Raw genomic sequence first — 18,709 nt, 5'->3', positions numbered from 1 at the left:
CATTATTATCCCCTTTTTGTCAAAGCAAAACTTCACGCTCAAAAGATAGCTTGTTCAAATTCCACAGCAGGTGAACAGTTGGAATGTGAACTTTGATCTGCAGTGTTTACAATTCAGGTCTTCTATCACAGAAAGCTCAGCTTTCCTGTATTCCACCTTTTTTCTCATTCCTCCATATCTACCGGGATACTGGGTCTTTTGAATTTTACACCCCAAAACATTCTATTAGCCATCTCCTTTAACTACCAGCTTCACTGAAACCAGCAAAAAATATAAACGTTAGTGATAAAAATGCCACTAGTATACAGTGTTAACGCAAGGTGCATGACCTTTCACCCACAGGACTTCACTTCCTGCCTAAACAGAAGACAGATCTTACAAATTAGCAAATTTGTTCTTAGAATTTATATAATATATTCACACTCCCAGATCGTAAGCTTCAGTTCCAGTTTCCTGCAAGTTAGGACTCTAAAGCCCTGGGTTTAAAGAAAATAGTGCTTTTAGAGTTAAGTTTTAAAATGTCATTATTCAGTCCAAAAGATCAGACTGAAGCCAGGCTCCAAGTGGGGAACAGCAGTCCCAGGACCACCTCATCCAACTCAACTAGCAAACGGGACAGCTGGAACCCATGGCTTCAGGATCCGGGAATCAGAGCAGCACACAGGATCAGAGCGGGCATCCACAGCCCAGAGCTGCCAGCCTCCGCCGCCTCACGGAGCCCTCCACGCCCGGCGTCCCGGCCTTCAGCAGGCTCCCTTCGCACACTGGGACGCCGGCTGTCCCCGCCACGCAGCGCGAAAGGCAAGGTCCTGAGCGGGGAACCAGGAGCCCACCCAGGACCCGAGGAGAGAGCAGGGAGCACCGATTCATTTCCGCTGGAGCCCACGGCCGGCGGATACCTGTACTGTGTGACGGTCAGCGGGGCCGCGGGCTCGGCCCCGAAGCCAGGCAGGTGCCGGTTAAGGTAGGTCTCCAGGGACTGGAGGTCGAACCGGTGCTGAGGCAGCACCTCGACCGTATCGGGCTCATAGGCGGCTCCAGCCTCCATGACTGCTCGTCGCCAGCGCAGTGTACTCTGAGGGACTCGGAACCCTAGGTCTTGAGAGAGCGGCCGAGTCCCCGTGGGCGGAGCTACAGCCGTGATCGGAGGCGGGGCCTGGCTCAGCCTATAACACGCACCCACGACCCCGTTGCCAGGCAACGGGGGGAGCTTGGGCTCAGGTCTGGAAGTGTGGAAAACGCACCGTGTATATTCGAATTAAAATTTTCCAGACGAGTTAGCGATCTCTGTTTTAAAGAAACCAGAGCTCCTGTAGTCGCTACGGGCAACACTGCAGAGGTGTCTCCCACTCGCACCGGCAGGCGGAAGACCCACGGGGTCCGTCTCAGAAAAGGGCCCGGCAGGGCCTCGAGCCCAGGAATAACAGATCCTGGCGTTTTCGCGGCCTCCAGCTCAGCGCCCAGTCGCAGGCTGCTGGCCCAGGGCACGGATAACAGGGGCCTGCTGCGGCCTGGCTGGGCAGAGCCAGCGACGACGGAGGCCGGCTCCCGCCGCGGCGAGTGAGGGCCGCGACGCCCCGGAAGCGTGCGGTGGCGGCTGGACGACGTGGCGGGCCGTGAGGCGCCGGGCGCTTCCGCGGGCCTGCGCGAGCTGGGCGGCGGCCGGCTGCGTGGTCGCGTGCGGCTCCAGCCATGGCCGAGTCTGTGGAGCGGCTGCAGCAGCGGGTGCAGGAGCTGGAGCGCGAACTGGCCCAGGAGAGAAGCCGGCGCGTCCTTGGGGGCGGCGACGGGGCGGGCGGTCGGGCCCGGATCGAGAAGATGAGTCCCGAAGTGGTAGATTCCAATCCCTACAGGTGAGCTGCGCCGGGAGAGCGGCCCAGAACCCCTGTGGTCCGGAGGGCTTGTCCCCATCCCGCCTCGAGGGGGCTCCCGCCGCTCTTCTCTTGGTCGGGAGTCCTCGTCGCAGACGGGACGGACTGCTCAGAAGATGCCCTTTGTCTTCTCCGAAAAGCCCGAGTGACTCAGCCGTCCCGGGGCCTCTGAGGGCCGTTGTCCAGTTCCCCATAGCCCTCTGGCCTGTTCCTTCCGCGGGAGACATGAACTGTAACACCTGCTACGTGTCACCCTCGAGTTTCCTAAAGGTTTATCAACGCATGTTAAACGGGGCGCGGTTAGCCCTAATCCCAGATGTTAGCGTGCTCCTTGAGGGCCCAGACGGTGCGACCTCACCAGGCCCGCCGGCCCCTCTCCTTGCTGCTTTCCTGAAAGGCTTCTCGATTCAGCAGGTGGAATACAGTGCAGTGGTTGAGGGAAGGACTTTGCGGACCGACTGCTCCCACTCAGATCCTGAGTACGTTTAAGCAGTTCTGAACCTCTCCAAGTATTTCGTACCTGCAAAATGGGGGTCACAGTAATAGCCACCTGTTAGAGCTGTGGGGGTCGAAAAAGGCAGTACATATGGAATGCCGTTTGTACATGGTGAGCCTTGTTAGACTATCGCCCAGTGCACCTGGCAGCAAGCAGTAGTTGAGCTCTCACTGTGTGCGAAGCACATTACAGGCATGTCTTACCACAACTCTGAGACTGCTACTATTGTACCCTCATTAAAATTTTATTTATTTGAAAGGCAGAGACACTGGGACAGAAAAAAGGAGCGATCTTCCCATCTTGCTGGTTCATTCCCCAGCTGCAATAGCCAGGGCTGAACCAGGCCAAAGTCTGGAGCCCAGAACTCAGTGTCGCACGTGGGTGACAAGGACCCAAGTATTTGAACCATCACCTGCTGCCTCCCAGGGTGCACATTAGCATAAGCTGAAATTGGAAGCAGAGCTGGGACTGGAACCCAGGCATACCTGTGTGGGATGCAGTCCTCCCAAGCCTCTTCTTAACTGCCCCATTACATAGGTGGGAGCTGTGTCAGATCAGAGATATAGAAGTAAGTAATAGGCCGGCGCCGTGGCTCAATAGGCTAATCCTCCGCCTTGCAGCGCCGGCACACCGGGTTCTAGTCCCGGTCGGGGCGCCGGATTCTGTCCCGGTTGCCCCTCTTCCAGGCCAGCTCTCTGCTGTGGCCAGGGAGTGCAGTGGAGGATGGCCCAGGTGCTTGGGCCCTGCACCCCATGGGAGACCAGGAAAAGCACCTGGCTCCTGGCTTCGGATCAGCGCAATGCAGGCCTCAGCGCGCCGGCCACGGCGGCCATTGGAGGGTGAACCAATGGCAAAGGAAGACCTTTCTCTTGTCTCTCTCTGCCTGTCAAAAAAAACAAAAAAAAAAATAGGAAAAGAAAAGAAAAAGGTTATAGGGGCTGGCGCATGGCTTACGTGGTTAATCCTCCCCCTGAGGCGCTGGCATCCCATATGGGCACCGGGTTCTAGTCCCAGTTGCTCCTCTTCCAGTCCAGCTCTTTGCTGTGGCCTGGGAGGGCAGTGGAGGATGACCCCAGTGCTTGGGCCCCTGCACCCTCATGGGAGACCAGGAGGAAGCACCCGGCTCCTGGCTTCGGATTGGCATAGCTCCAGCCATAGCGGCCATTTGGGAGGTGAACCAATGGAAGGAAGACCTTTCTCTCTGTCTATCTCTCTCTCACTGTCTAATTCTATCTGTCAAATAAATTTAAAAAAAGAAAAAGCTTTTAGTGATGACATACAAAGCCTCAGTGGAAGTGAGGAATTCACTCTTTTAACTGCAAAGCCAATTTGGAAATGAAATGAAAATTTTTAGAGGTTGAATAAGTGTGAACTGATAACTGTAATCAGAAGTGGTGGAAACTGTTCCATCTGGCATCTTTAAACATTTCTGTTTTACAAATGAAGACTGAAATTTTCCTTCCAAGAATGAAGACTAAAGGAATGAAAGGAATGTGGGTTATATATTTAAAGTTATATATCAGATATTATTTTAATCTGACAGTATATAATCACAAAACTTTTCAGAACTCAGTGGAAACACTTAATATTTTCTAACTAGTTTGCACTATTTGTCTTTACTAAAATTCCTGTCTAGGAGATGTCAGTTGACACCCCAGGCTGGTCTTTTTCCCTCCGGAGCTTAATAAGTGAATGAGATAGGTAAACATGTGGTTGCAAGTACAGGTATTAAGAATGACAAGGAAGGTACAAGGTGATCAAAAAATATAGGAAGTGAGTTCATGTGTGTTCAACACCATCTTTTTTTTTTTTAATTTATTTTATTTATTTGAAAGAGTTACAGAGAGAGGTAGAGACAGAGAGAGATGTCTTCCTCTGGTTCACTCCCTAGATGGCCGTAACAGCCGGAGCTGCACTGAGCTGAAGCCAAGAGCCAGGAGCTTCTTCCTGGTCTCCCACGTGGGTGCAGGGGCCTAAGGACTTGGGTCACCTTCTTCTGCTTTCCCAGGCCACAGCAGAGAGCTGGATTGGAGGAGGAGTAGCTGGGACTAGAACCAGTGCCCATATGGGATGCCAGCACTTCAGGCCAGGGCTTTAACCTGCTGCACCACAGTACCAGCCCCGCAACACCATCTTAATTGCATCAAGTGATAGAAAAAGCAATACAAGGGGACTTCAAAAGATTTGTGGAAAAGAAGTAAAAGATGTTTCCTTTGGTGCAAAAAGAAATTGCAAGTCATACATACAAGGGGTGTTGAAAAAGGTCCTGGAAAGTGTGTATTATGAAGAAACTATGCATGGATTTCAAACAAATTTGAACATAATAAATTCTAATTCCATTTTTCCATGAACTTATTGAAATGCCCTCATATAGAGCCTCTGAACTTCAAAAGCCTTTTAATTTGGGAGATCCATCTGGGATCCTGGCTGTGCAGGGGGAGGCTTAGCCTCCACAGCATTAAGTCTCAATCTTGGCTGCACATTAGAACGTACATGGGCCTTCAACAAAAAGGAAGTCATTTTTCCCCGGCTCCCCGTCGGAGTGTGCTTGAACATCAGTGTTTTCAAAGCTACCCAGGTAATTCTTTCTAATGAAGGCCTGCTGAAGGATTCCTGTCCTGTTAAGGATTCCTGTCCTGGTTAAGTTTCAGTGTTTCTATGATGATTACTGTTCACTAAAAGACTGTAAGCTTTAACACATTGTTTTCTTTGTTTTAAGCCGCCTGATGGCATTGAAACGAATGGGAATTGTGAGTGACTATGAGGTATGATAAACCTTTTTCAAGTTTTTAAAGATTATTTCAGTAAATGAGAATAATTTCTGGTGACCTGTTTGATGAGAAGTTATTAACAAACACATGAAATTCTGTTCCTTCACAGAAAATCCGGACCTTTGCTGTAGCAATAGTAGGTGTTGGTGGAGTCGGGAGTGTGACTGCAGAGATGCTGACAAGATGTGGCATTGGTAAGGTAAAACATTTCTCTTTGCCTATCACAAAAGGAACAAGTCACCCTGGAGTAAATCAGGTACAAATTAGGACCTTTTTTTTCCTCATTGCTACTGGTCTGTTAATTTATGCTGTATGTATTCATATTGTTGTTTCTACCATATCCCTACCCAAACAAATGCCAATATTAGTGTTGATTATATAACGACTATCTAATTGTGTTCAGGAACTTTTTTGTTTGGAGTAATATGAGCAATCTGGGCCTAACTGTTTTAGATTTAGAAACTTGGCCTTACAGTAGCAGACCGGACGATTGATGAAGTGTGTGAAAGACTGAAACATCTAACATTTTGTTGAAAATGTGCTTACACCAGACAGACTAGAAAGCAAGCATATTTTTCTTACTCTAAAATTTGAACTAGACAATGCTCTGGACTTCTTTTGAAGCTCAAACTTTTTTAAACTTTTTTCTAGAGTTGATTTGGTTTGTAGATAGGAAAAGTAGCTTTCTTAAACAGAATATAATCTAGTAATCTGAGATTTATGAAGCCAGGGTCTATGATGTTAGATCCATATGATAGATACACAGTGGTTGAAGCTTTCTACAACTATGTGCCCTTTGTTGTTTTGATAAAGCAAGCATTCTCCACAAAGTTTCAGTACATTGTTCCACTCCAAATTCTTAAAGTGGTTTCAAAATTGGCAGTCATTTATCAGTATAAAAAAGAAAACAAATGTTTATGAAAATTTTAGTATCTTTCAACAGGTTTTAAAAAAAATAGGCCAGAATTGTGTATAGGTGACTCACATGCCTGGGCCTGCCTGACACAGAATATTAGAGACCATGGGGACTAGTGGTTCACAAGTTTGTTTTCAGCCTCGCTTGTGGAGAGCTAGTAGGCATTGCCGGAACCTGCCCTGGTGGTTTGACACTACAGTGTGAGATACATCTTATTTTCATTTCTACAAGTTCCCAGGTGATCCTGTGATGTTAGCCTCTACACTTTGAGAACCTCTAGAACCTTGCACCTCCAAGTCTGGTGCCTGAAGTAGTAGCATCAGCAGCATCTGGGAGCCTGTGAGAAAAGAAGGCTCTCAGGCTGCACCCTAGACATTACAGAATCCAGTCCTGTGTTTTAGCAGGATCCCCAGGCAGGCAAGTACTCCTGTACCTCTAACGAGCTCCCAGTGATGCTGCTAGACCAGGCCTCTACTGATAACAGTAGTCATCAAATGTTGCTAGCACTAGAATCACCTGGGGAGTCTTAACAAATTCTGATGTCCAGATGGCTCCACATAAAGCATAAATCAGAATCTCTGAGGATGGGACTCGGCCATCTGTGTTTTTTAAAACTCCAAGTGATCTCAATGTGTAGTCAAGTTTGTAAACTAAGAACCATGCAGGTAAGTTTCAGGCACTCTTTATTCAATTTGTAAAACAGATAAATCTGAAGCTAAATCATGGGGTCCAGAGCTCTCATCTTAACCCTGAAGGTATCTGGAACCCTTTGAAAGTATCTGGGGTGTGGTCATTGGTGTGGCAGTTAAGTCTCCACTTGGGACGCCCACCTGTATCAGAGTGCCTGGATTCAATTCCCAGCTCCACTTCTGATTCTAGGGTGCTGCTAATATGTATCCTAGAAGTCAGCAGGTGATGGTCCAAATAAGAGATGTGGATTGAGTTCCAGGTCTCTGGCTTCACACTGTTGTCTGAATTCCCCAGTTGTTGTGGACATTTGGGGAGTGAACCAGAAGTGGAAGAGATTCACCCATGATTCAACACCATCCATTCTCAAGTTCGGTATTTCTTACATCTTATTCGTGAACAAGCTATGAAACTCAAATTTTGCTTGGCCTGACCTAATTAAATATTTGTTGAATAAACTTAAACCATGTTTTGGAGTAGAGTTAGAAAATGATCATAGATGGTATAAGTGAGGTCTTTATTAACCCTAAGTGTTAAGGGTTATCTGATGTTGTTATGGTCTGGCTTAAGTTTTTTGTTTTTTAGTTTCTAGATTGAGAAGAAAATCCAATTTTTGTTTTTATTTTTAAAATTAGCTTGCTGAGAATTGCATTACAAGTTCACTGAATATTAAATCAGGAACCTTGGAAATCCCTAGTTTTAACATGGTCTTCCTGATAAGAAATGTGATCTTACTGTTTAAAATTATTTGGTAATTTTATTTGGAATAATGTTTTAGCCAGGGCATTGTGTCATGTAGTGCCATACTCACAGAAGGAGTCAGGTTATACTACAATTTTAAGTTTACAGCATTTGTCTGTATCTTATATAAAGATTCATTCATCCAACAAATTCTTAGCTTTTAACAACAGATTGGTATGGGTAGGATTTGGGCACAAATTCTAGAAACCGATGGAACAGAACGTTAAGTTCTCAGTGAGTCATGTTAGAGGCAGCACAGCATTTTTTAGAGTGCAGATGCTGGACTGAGAATGCCTGAATGTGGTGCTGTTCTCACTTGATAGTAGCTGAGTGGCCATCAGGCACGTGCCCTAGTTGCCTCATCTTCAAAATGAGGATAATAAATAATAATACTGTGCATTTACCTCACGTGTGCATTACGTGAACCCAGTTGTTCCAGCAGATGTGTAAAGTCCACTGGGTTAGTCTTTGATATTTTTGGTTTTATGCTATGGTTTTCATTGAAATACCACTATTTTCATTTTAGTTGCTACTCTTTGACTATGACAAGGTGGAACTGGCCAATATGAATAGACTTTTCTTCCAGCCTCATCAAGCAGGATTAAGTAAAGTTCAAGCAGCAGAACATACTTTGAGGTAAATGGAATAACAAAGATCATATTCAGTGGATTCTTATTTTGTGTACTTGGTATGAATTAACCTAATATACAATGGGCCTGAATTTTTTTATATAAAAATGGAGATACCATTTATACAGAGAATTCTCTTACTTTTTGCACATTGGTTGACAAGCTCTTTTTTTTTTTTTTTAAGATTTATTTATTTATTCGAAAGAGTTCGAGAGGAGGAGAGGTAGATCTTTCATCTGCTGGTTCAATCCCCAAATGGCTGCAATGGCCCAGGATGAGCCAGGCTGAAGCCAGGAGCTATCCATCTGGGTCTCCAACATGGGTGCAGGTGCACAAGCACTTGGGCCATCTTCCACTGCTTTCCCAGGCGTGTTAGCAGGAAGCTGGAATGGAAGTGGAACACCCAGGACTCAAACCAGCACCCGTATGGGATGCTTGTGTCACAGGCAACACTTTATTCACTACGCTGCATTGCCAGCCTCTGACAAAAGTTTTCCTTATGAAGCTAGATGCTAGATGCTTTAGTCTTTGAGGGCCATAGGGTTTCTGTTGCAAGTGTTCAGCATGGAGCTGTAATGTGATTGTAGCCATAGATAACACAAAAATGAATGAGCATGTCTGTGCCCCAATAGAATTTTATTTTTAGATTCCAAAATTTAAATTTCATCTAATTTTTATATATGATGAAATAGTTTCTCTTTTGATTTTACTCTCAACCTTTTAAAAATGTAAAAGCCATTCTTAGCATGAAAATTGCACAAAAACAGGCACTAGGCCAAATTTGGCCCACAGGCAAGCTTGTCAATCCCTGCTCTAGGAACTTTCTCTGTGGCCCAAACACACTTCTGCTGAATTGAATAAGGAACAAAGAAGTTCTTTTGCCAGAAAGAGTCAGAGCTACCTGAAGTGGTGCAGGTTTAATTCCCTGCATGTAAATTGATTGACCTGAGTTAGCATGGGAAACTTTTTTTTTTTTTTTTTTTAAGATTTATTTATTTGGAAGTCAGAGGTACAGAGAGAGAGAGGGGAAGAGACAGACACGTCTTCCATCTACTGTTTTACTCCTGACACAGCTGCAATGGCCAGGGCTGGGCCAGGCTGAAGCCAGGATCCTGGAGCTTTTTCCAGGTCTCCCACATGGCTGCAGGGTCCCAAGCACTTGGGCCAGCTTCTGCTTTCCCTAGCACATTAGCAGAGAGCTGGATCATAAGCAGAGCAGCCAGGACTCAAACCAGTGTCCATGTGGGATGCTGGCACTGCAGATGGCAGCTTAAGCTGCTGCACCACAGCACTTACCTTTTTATACCTTTTTTTTTTTTTAAGATTTTATTTATTTATTTGAAAAAGTTACAGAGAGAGAGAGAGAGAGAGACAGATAAAGATCTTCCATCCACTGGTTCATTTCCCAAATGGCCGCAACGGCCCAGGGCTGGGTCAGACTGGAGCCAAAAGCCTCCTTTTCATCTCCGATATGGGTGCAGGAACCCAAGGACTTAGCTGTCTTCTTCTGCCTTCCCAGGTGCATTAGCAGGGAGCTGGATCAGAAGTGGAGCATCCAGGACTTGAACGGGTGCCCATATGGGATGCTGGCATTGCAGGGGTGGGAAGTTTTTATAAAATTCTTTCAACAATCTCCTCATTTTTGAACCTAGTCCTTAAGGACAAGAGGCAGAAAGAGGACTTTAAATTTTCTTTGAATCACTTGAATTCCACTTCTTTAATGTATGTTCATTGTTCTTTAATTCTTTCAATCCTTTTTTCCATTTTTTTTTCTTATTATTTCTGCTGATAGTCTGTAATCATTCCCTTTTTCCCCCTTAGGAACATTAATCCTGATGTTCTTTTTGAAGTACACAACTACAATATAACCACAGTGGAAAACTTTCAACATTTCATGGATAGAATAAGGTAAAGTTTTTATTTATAGATATTTTGCACAATATCCAGGTCAGCTAAGCAAGCACTACTAGAAAATCTATTATTAGAAATCTTAATTCAGTGAATTGCCAGATTGATATATACCTTCCAGGTTTTTTTTTTTTTTTTTTTTTTTTTTTTAACAGGTAGAGTGGATAGTGAGAGAAAGAGACAGAGAGAAAGGTCTTCCTTTGCTGTTGGTTCACCCTCCAATGGCCGGTGCGCTGCGGCTGGCGCACTGCGCTGATCCAAAGGCAGGAGCCAGGTGCTTCTCCCATGGGGTGCAGGGCCCAAGCACTTGGGCCATCCTCCACTGCACTCCCGGGCCATAGCAGAGAGCTGGCCTGGAAGAGGGGCAAGCAGGACAGAATCCGGCGCCCCGACTGGGACTAGAACCCAGTGTGCCAGCGCCACAAGGCGGAGGATTAGCCTAGTGAGCCGCGGCGCCAGCCCTTATTTTGTTTTCAAAGATTTTATTTATTTATTTGAAAGGTAGAGTTACAAACAGAGAGGGAGAAAGGTTCACTCCCCAAATGTCCGCAATGGCCAGAGCTGCGCCGATCCAAAGCCAGGATCCAAGAGCTTCTTCTGGGTCCCCCATACAAGGTGCAGGGCCCAAGCACCTGGGCCATCTTCTGCTTTTCCAGGCCATCAGCAGAGAGCTGGATCAGAAAAGAAGCAGCCAGGACTAGAACCAGTGCCTATATGGGTTGCTGGCACTGCCGGCAGAGGATTAACCTACTACTTTGCCACAGTGCCAGCCCCTACCTTCCTGTTTTTAAAAATAGTATTCTTTGTATAATTTTTATGTATTAGGAGCTAAGTAAAAGGTGAACAGTTGACATAGCAGTTAAGATGCTGTTCTAGATCATTTCACATCAGAGTGCTTGGGTTCAATTCCTGCCTCTACTCTGATTCTAGCTTTCTGCCTGTGCAAACCCTAGAAGGCAGTAGTGATGACTCAAATAGTTGAGTTCCCTTCCTGCTCCTGGCTTTGGCCCTCTGACCATTGTGGGCAGCTGGGGAGTGAACCAGTGGGTGGGAGCTCTGTCTACCCCTCTCTGCCACTCTACAACAGCAACAGAAGTATATATTGTCCAAGACAGACAACCTAAAAAAGTTAAAAATGAGGGGAAAATCCTTGAAAATTCAGTGATGTAATGAGGAATTCCATGTTCTAGACTATATTTCTATGTGAAAACGGTATTCTTCAGACTGTCAGAACACTACTGAAATAATGAATTGCATTCAGTTAGCTTTTATTACATTTCTGTTTGTAGGAAAGCATGACTTAAGTCTGTGAAAGCTGATGAGGGAAAGGTAACTGTTGTGAACAGACTGTACTCCTTCCCCCTTGCACTGCCTGGACAAGTGCTGCCCCAGGACCACTGATAGTCACTCATACACAGTGTCTGCAAGGTCTTTACTGTTAAGTGCTGTTATAATTACATTCTGACATTTAATGAGGAAAGAAATAAAGTCTAATTACAATGTATTTTCTGTCTTTTTTTTTTTTTTTAAACATATTTCCTTTCTTTGACCAGTAATGGCGGATTAGAAGAAGGAAAACCTGTTGATCTAGTTCTTAGCTGTGTGGACAATTTTGAAGCTCGAATGACAATAAATACAGTGAGTATTCCTGTTGTGTAAGGCATTATACTCATGGATTTATCTATTATATTGCTATCAATATGATATTCTAAAAGCCCCATTCTAAAAAATACTTCTGAATTTAAACTCTTTCATGTTCTCTTAACCCACATTTAAAATTTAGTCTATGGGGTTGGTGTTATGGTGTAGCAAGTAAAGCCACCGCCTGTGATGCCGGCATCACTTAAGGTTGCTGATTCAAGTCCTGGCTGCTCCACCTCTGATCCAGCTCCCTACTAATGGCCCAGGAAAAGCAGCAGAACATGGCCCAAGTGCTTGAGCCCCTGCTGCCCACGTGGGAGACCCAGAAGAAGCTCCTGGCTCTTGGCTTTGGCAAGGGTTCAGCCCTGGGTGTTGTGGCTGTCTAGGGAGTGAACCAGTAGATAGAAGATCTGTCCCTTCCTCTTTGTGTAACTCTTTCAAAATAAATAAATAAATCTTTAAATAAAATAAAATAAAATTTATTCTAATAATTGTGGACTGTCTAGCCTTGCTAGACATTACATACATTACAGTATCCTACTTTCTTTTTACCAGTATAGAAAACCATAAGCCAGCAAATCCTTATAATGTATTGTTTTTAAAGTAAATTAATATTTTATAGCACTTATTCTTGGTTAGCGTTGCTTTTAACTTTTGTTGCTTTATCTTCTAAATGTCTAAATGTATGTAAATTGCTTAAAGATGGTTTCTCAAAAATAAATGTTTTCTTTTGAATATTTGTTTTAAACTTTCTTGGCATATTGTTGTCTCTCAGATATTTTTTGAAGTGAATTTTTAAATTCATCTGACAAGAAATCCAATAAGCTATGATTTAGTTTAATAAATACTGTCTTGAATAGTCAGTTTATTTTTTCTTCTGTTTTTTAAAGACTTATTTATTAGAAATGCAGTTACAGAGAAAGAAGGTCAAAGAGAGAGAGAGATCCTCTATCTGCTAGTTCATTTCCCAAATGGCTGCTTCAGCCTGGCCCAGGCCAGGCACAACAGCTGGGAGCTGGATTGGAATTGGAGCTCATGTGGTACCAGAACTACAGGTGGCAGCCTCGCCCACTGCAAAACAACACCAGCTTCCATTTTACTCTCTAAGTAGAATGTGGTGCATGCCAAGGAATGCCATATTTACAGCTTTCCTCTTTTATTCTGGTCAGCTAAAGCCCTCAGTTTTTATGAAAAGATTTTATAGTAAATTAATTTCTGTCCTTTTTATTTATAAGGCTTGTAATGAACTTGGACAAACATGGATGGAATCTGGGGTCAGTGAAAATGCAGTTTCCGGGCACATACAGCTCATCATTCCTGGAGAATCAGCTTGCTTTGCGGTATGCATTATTTGGGATTGTTTTACTGTTAGGTAGTTGAGTTCCAGGGACATTGAAAATATATTACAATTAAAGGAAAACTTCAGTGAGATTGAATACTATTTGGAACATCTCATGCTTTTTGGCTATGTATTTTGAAATGTGTTTTCTTTATTTTTGTCTTATATAGTGTGCACCACCTCTTGTAGTTGCTGCAAATATCGATGAAAAAACTCTGAAACGAGAAGGTGTCTGTGCAGCTAGTCTTCCTACCACTATGGGAGTAGTGGCTGGGATCCTGGTACAAAATGTGTTAAAGTGAGTGAGGGCTAATTTTTCTGAATAGTCCTATATGCTTTTGATAAAAATGTTTCACAAAACATTTTAAAAATTGACATTACCAATAATTAGTGTTTTAGAATGTACATTGTGTTAAATATTTTATATATTTATATAATAAATGTTTTATAGATGTAAGTTACATATGTGTATATTTTCATATGTGTGCTTTTATGTACAAGGGTACTTTAGTAAGTTCATGGTAGATGTATATTATGAAAAAAGTAGATTTCAAAATATTTTTGCATCAAAAAGTTAACTTTAAAATTTTTTATAAGGTTAAAAATTATTTGAGAGGCAGAGAGACAGAAAGATATAGATAAAGAGTTCAAATCTTATTGTTAATTTCCAAATGCCTAGAATGGCCAGAGCTGGGCCAAGCCAAAGCCAGGAGCTGGGAACTCAATAGTCTCCCATGTGGGTGGGAAGAACCCAATTATCTGGGCCATGACCAGCTGCCTACTAGGGGGTGCATTAGCAGAAAGCTGGAATTGAGAGCAGAGCTGGGACTGGAAGCCAGGCACTCTGATATGGGTTGGGGGCTTCCCAAGCAGCATTGTAACAGCTACAAATGCCTGCCCCTAAGTTCATGTTTTCATTCCACTGTCATGAACTTTTGAATATCTTTGCATATGTGTACTTTTAATTTACATATATAGCTAAATGTTAATTTTTCATAACACACGTGTATATTTATATATGAATGTCAGTTATCCCCTGCATTTAGAATCTTGCTAAATGGCACAGTGATACTTGTATGTTTACAAGTATTTTATGAAGCATTAATCAAATAATGCAAATCTCTGCAGGTTTAACTAGTGGATGGAAACTGAGGCATAGACATTTGTTTCCTTATTTAACATATCTTGTGATTAAACATTAATTAGGGTTAATACCTTTGCTATCCAAAAACAGGTATCTAGCAATTTCACTTTTTAACCATAGCTAAAAACAAGGAAAAAGGTTCCTTTGCAGGTAAAAAAAAATTTTAAGGTTTTTATTTATTTATTTGAAAAAGAGAGAGAGCTTCCATCTGCTGGTTCTCTCCCCAGATGGCCACAATGGCCACAGCTGGGCCAGGTTGAAGCCAGGAGCCGGGAGCTTCTTCCAGGTCTCTATGTGGATGGCAGGGGCCCAAATACTTGGACCATCTTCCATTGCTTTTTCCAGACAATCAGCAGGGAGCTAGACTGGAGGTGGAGCAACCAGGCCACAAACCAGTGCCCATATAGGATGGCAGCATGGCAAGTGGCTGCTTTACCCACTATGCCACAATGCTGGCCCCTGCAGGTAAAATTTATGTAAAAGAGCTCATTTTATTAAAGTAGAACTGCTTTAAGTGTTTCCTTACTCAGACCATTTTTTCTCTCTCTTTACAATTTTAGTAAGCTTAGTTGTATTTCCTAAGCTTCCAATTTATTATAAGAACTGCAGAGTGTAAGTGGGCCCCCTGATACAGTGAGTGATGACAAAGCCATTGTAAAAAGCATACATAACAGACAGTCTAAGCCTATAGCCTATGCAGACTTCAGTAGGCCCTGCCTAAATGGACACTTTGCAGGACAGTACCAAAAAGGAAAAAGTCTTCTCTTAGGGATGTCATATTTATCAAGCCCTCTATTGCTGGACATTTAGGATGCTTACAAGTTTATTAACAGTGCTGCAGAAAACAGCTCACATGTTTCTTTTTTTTTTTTTTTTTGACAGAGTTATAGACAGTGAGAGAGAGAGAGAAAAAGGTCTTCCTTCGTTGGTTCACTCCCCAAAATGGCCGCCACGGCCAGTGCTGTGCCGATCCGAAGCCAGAAGCCAGGTGCTTCTCCTGGTCTCCCATGTGGGTGCAGGGCCCAAGCACTTGGGCCGTCTTCCACTGCCCTCCCGGGCCACAGCAAAGAGCTGGACTGGAAGAGGAGCAACTGGGACTAGAACCCAGCGCCCATATGGGATGCCGGCGCCGCAGGCGGAGGATTAACCAAGTGAACCATGGCGCCAGCCCCATGTTTATTTGAGTACTGGATTTCTGTTTTAGAATGAATTTTTTAAGTGGGATTGAGTTTATGCAGTGTTTATTTTGACAGATATTATTGCATTTCTCTTCTAAAACTCAGAAGGGGCATTTATTACAGAACATTTACCTCATAAATTTGGGTGTGACTAAAGCTTACTGGTTATTGTGTGCATTTGCATGATAGTGTAGGAGTACCTGTTCACCCATTCCTTTGATAACATTGGCTGTCGCCTAATTCTTCACCCTGTCAGTCTGATAAGCAAAAAAATAAATTAAAAAACAATGGAAGTTTCCTCTTAATTTAACATTTGTAAAAAGGGTTGAGGGCTTGTATTTTTCAGCAGATAATCTGCTAGTATTCTTTATCTTTCCTAGTTATAGGGAGCATGCATGTTACTAAAATCATGACCTAGTCCATCTCATTTTTAAAAAATTTCATTATTTCCAGTACTTTCATGGTTTTATTTAATTCTACTTTGATTTCTTTTTCTAGGTTTCTGTTAAAGTTTGGTACAGTTAGTTTTTACCTTGGATACAATGCAATGCAGGACTTTTTCCCTACAATGTCCATGAAGCCAAATCCACAGTGTGATGACAGAAATTGCAGGAAGCAGCAGGAAGAATATAAGGTGTGTGTCAATCTGTCAGAATGGATGAGGGATCCCATTACATAGATCAGTGATTTTGGGAATAGATCCAAACGGGTTTGGAATACAAGATGAATGGATTCTAGATTTTTATATTTTTAATTTATTCACCACACTTAAAAATGGAAGTCTGTTCTTGTTTTTGGTGAGATAAAAAGCATGTCTGGATTCTCGAGTAACCAAGAATGAGTAAAAGCTGTGATGCTATTTGGTTTCTACAGAGAAAGGAAGCAGCACTGCCCAAGCAGGATGTCATTCAAGAAGAGGAGGAAATAATACATGAGGATAATGAATGGGGTAGGAATTCTTCTGTAAACTGAAGTGGCAGCATGAAACATTTTATGGCAGGGAATATTGTACAGATTTTGAATAATTACTGCTTGGTAATAAATTCATTAAAGGTTATAATAGGATAAACTTTAACTTTATAGGTATTGAGCTGGTATCGGAGGTTTCAGAAGAGGAACTGAAAAATTCTTCAGGTCCAGTTCCTGACCTACCTGAAGGAATTACAGTGGCATATACAGTTCCAAAACAGGTACCTCTAATAGCTGATTTACTTGTAAGTGAATGCCATGGAAGAGAAAATGTGTTTCACCTCCATCCTATTTTGTAATGTACTGTTTCTTGTTTTAGATATTTTTACACAATAGGCATTAAGATGTGAGAAAAGAGAAGGGTATTCAGTGTTCACATGGAGATATGCAGTTTGAAAATGTAGTTATAAAATGGTTTTGTGTACTCATTAATGGATCAAGTATAATAGATTTTTAAATTTGAGATGCACACAGAACAAGGAAGCTCCCATCTTGAGGTTTTACTCCTAAATGCCTGCAGCAGCCTCTGGCTGGGGCTGAAGCTTCAAGCCAAGAACTCTATCCAGGTCTCCTACATAGGGGAGGAACCCAATTACTTGAGCCATCACTGCTGGCCTCCCTTGGGATATGCATTAGCACACTGGGTGCCACTGAACATTTGCTAAAGGAATTCAAGAACAGGGATCAGCCTCCATGACACCACCATCACGAGTCAGTGGAGAGGCCACTCCACCAATGGAGGTCTTCAGCCCAGCTGTCTGTGAGCAGATGGCATCACTAATTCACTGGCTCCGGCCTGGATTGGAGGCACTGGGAAGGGGGCGGGGCCTCACCCTCCAGGCTCCATAACACCCCATCCCTTACCCCAGCCAACTAGAAAACATCATGAGGCAGCCAAGGTTGAGTCTTGTTGCTTTGTTATATTATATACATCCAAAACGTGACAGTAAAATATTCCTCCATGTTACAGAAAAGATATTAAAGCTTTCTATTATTTACATTAAACAAGCAAACAAATCAAAAAAGCCACACTCTTCCTGACACAGCCTGGCCACTGGGAACGCTGTATCCCCATCCACATGACTAAGAACTTTTGCAGGAATGTGCAAACAGCCTCACACTGGAAACCTTGGGTCTGGCTGGAGTCACAGGGGCTGGGTGCTGGAGGGCAAACAGGAGAGGGGAAGGGGGTCCCAGACAGGAGACTGCAGCCTCTCTCCACAGGGTCCTCTCCCCAGACTGCCCCAGGGGTCCTTGTTGAGCTTGGCTATCCTTGTGTAGATAAGGCTGCGCTCAAGGTGGTGGCTATCCGCTCCCCCAACCCCAACCCCGGCCTCCAGGATCAGTGTGCAGCAAGTCAGTTTCCAGGGATACTGGGTGTGTCTGGGACTCCCTACATGCCTGGGAGCAGACAGGAGGACAGAGATGGCTCAGTGCCCCTAGCGCCAGCCACACTGCAGGCTGCCCTGCAGGGTGGGAGTGGGCAGGGCTCCCTCTGTTGCAGTCAGGCCTGGCAGGCAGTGCAGCTCAGGTGGCTGGGCAGGGGCCAAGGAAAGGAAAGGAAAAGGTGGCTCAAGTATTCTGTGTCACAAGAGGTGGGCTGGGGGTGCCCGGCCCCAGTCCAGGAGGCACCTCTCCACCTGGGGAGCCAGGGGGGAAGGATGGAGTTTGGCAGATGCCTTCAGTTCGGACTGGGGGAGGTCAGTAGTCTGATGGTGGCTAGAAGTCACTTGATCTTCAGTCCCACTTCATGTCATCTGCCTGTGGCTCTTGCCGGCCAGGGCCTGGATGAGGTCCTGCAGGCATCGCCAGAAGCCCAGCTTCTCCAGGGGATAGTTGAGCCAGCCTGTGGTGATGCAGAAGTAGTTTTACTGGGTGAGACGGGGTGGATGGAGGCCAGGACTGAACCCAGGTACTCCAGAGTAGGCATCTTAAACACAAGGCCAAATGCCCACCCAAGTAGAATAGATTTTAATTAAATGAAGGCATTTTTATATTGATAGCTTTAGCCACAATTCCATTTAAAAACACTTAAGCACAGGTGCCAGTGTTAAAATTATTGCTTATAAATTAAAAAACTAGTAAGGAAAGAACTTTCTCCTAAAACTCAGAAGGGGCATTTATTACAGAACATTTACCTCATAAATTTGAGTGTGACTAAAGCTTACTGGTTATATTTACACTAAGAATTTCATATGGTTATTTTTTCCCTGTATTTGCCTCATTTGTTATTAGCAAGAAGATGCTGTACCTGCAGTAACAGTGGAAGATTCTGGTGAAAGCTTGGAGGAACTCATGGCCAAAATGAAGAATATGTAAATAATGGACTGGCTTGTATTCTGTTTCTGGTATTTAAGCCTATTCCCTTGAAATTAAAAATATTTTCCCTTAAACTAATAAAAATTAGGGCAACATTAAC

General features: G+C 43.8%; 2 protein-coding genes across 4 annotated transcripts in view; one reads left to right on the top strand and one right to left on the bottom strand.

Moving 5' to 3' along the window:
- ACAD11 (acyl-CoA dehydrogenase family member 11) overlaps positions 1 to 1,077 on the bottom strand; it is a 96,676-nt gene extending 95,599 nt beyond the window's left edge. For both annotated transcript variants that reach the window (XM_002716554.6, XM_089331179.1), the window contains exon 1: positions 900 to 1,077. In XM_002716554.6, the coding sequence (XP_002716600.4) occupies positions 900 to 1,048 (149 nt within the window). In that variant the 5' untranslated portion in view covers positions 1,049 to 1,077. The remainder of the gene's footprint in view (positions 1 to 899) is intronic.
- A 122-nt stretch (positions 1,078 to 1,199) lies between these two features.
- Positions 1,200 to 18,708, top strand: UBA5 (ubiquitin like modifier activating enzyme 5). 2 transcript variants are annotated; one of them, XM_051859000.3, is made up of 12 exons: positions 1,200 to 1,853; positions 5,087 to 5,132; positions 5,248 to 5,337; positions 8,009 to 8,118; positions 9,933 to 10,019; positions 11,573 to 11,657; positions 12,896 to 13,000; positions 13,170 to 13,297; positions 15,820 to 15,955; positions 16,195 to 16,270; positions 16,405 to 16,511; positions 18,526 to 18,708. In XM_051859000.3, the coding sequence occupies exons 1-12, from the start codon at positions 1,693 to 1,695 to the stop codon at positions 18,607 to 18,609; spliced, it is 1,215 nt and encodes a 404-aa protein (XP_051714960.1). In that variant the 5' UTR covers positions 1,200 to 1,692; the 3' UTR covers positions 18,610 to 18,708. The 2 variants fall into 2 exon arrangements, with proteins under 2 accessions (XP_051714960.1, XP_051714959.1); XM_051858999.3 differs by having other exon boundaries at positions 1,451 to 1,853; positions 5,248 to 5,394.
- The last annotated feature ends 1 nt before the right edge of the window (position 18,709 follows it).

This window comes from Oryctolagus cuniculus, chromosome 4, assembly GCF_051225735.1.
Source record: "Oryctolagus cuniculus isolate XC-2025 breed Fujian yellow rabbit chromosome 4, ASM5122573v1, whole genome shotgun sequence".
NCBI classification, from domain to species: domain Eukaryota; kingdom Metazoa; phylum Chordata; class Mammalia; order Lagomorpha; family Leporidae; genus Oryctolagus; species Oryctolagus cuniculus.
This window is presented reverse-complemented; position numbering and strand designations above follow the sequence as displayed.

Excerpts from the sequence above, each read along its gene's own strand:
- UBA5 (XM_051858999.3), top strand. The coding sequence starts at position 1,693 with ATGGCCGAGTCTGTGGAGCGGCTGCAGCAGCGGGTGCAGGAGCTGGAG. Across the intron at positions 5,133-5,247 it reads GAATTGTGAGTGACTATGAG|AAAATCCGGACCTTTGCTGT; the intron begins GTATGATAAACC and ends GTTCCTTCACAG. Across the intron at positions 15,956-16,194 it reads AGCAGCAGGAAGAATATAAG|AGAAAGGAAGCAGCACTGCC; the intron begins GTGTGTGTCAAT and ends TGGTTTCTACAG.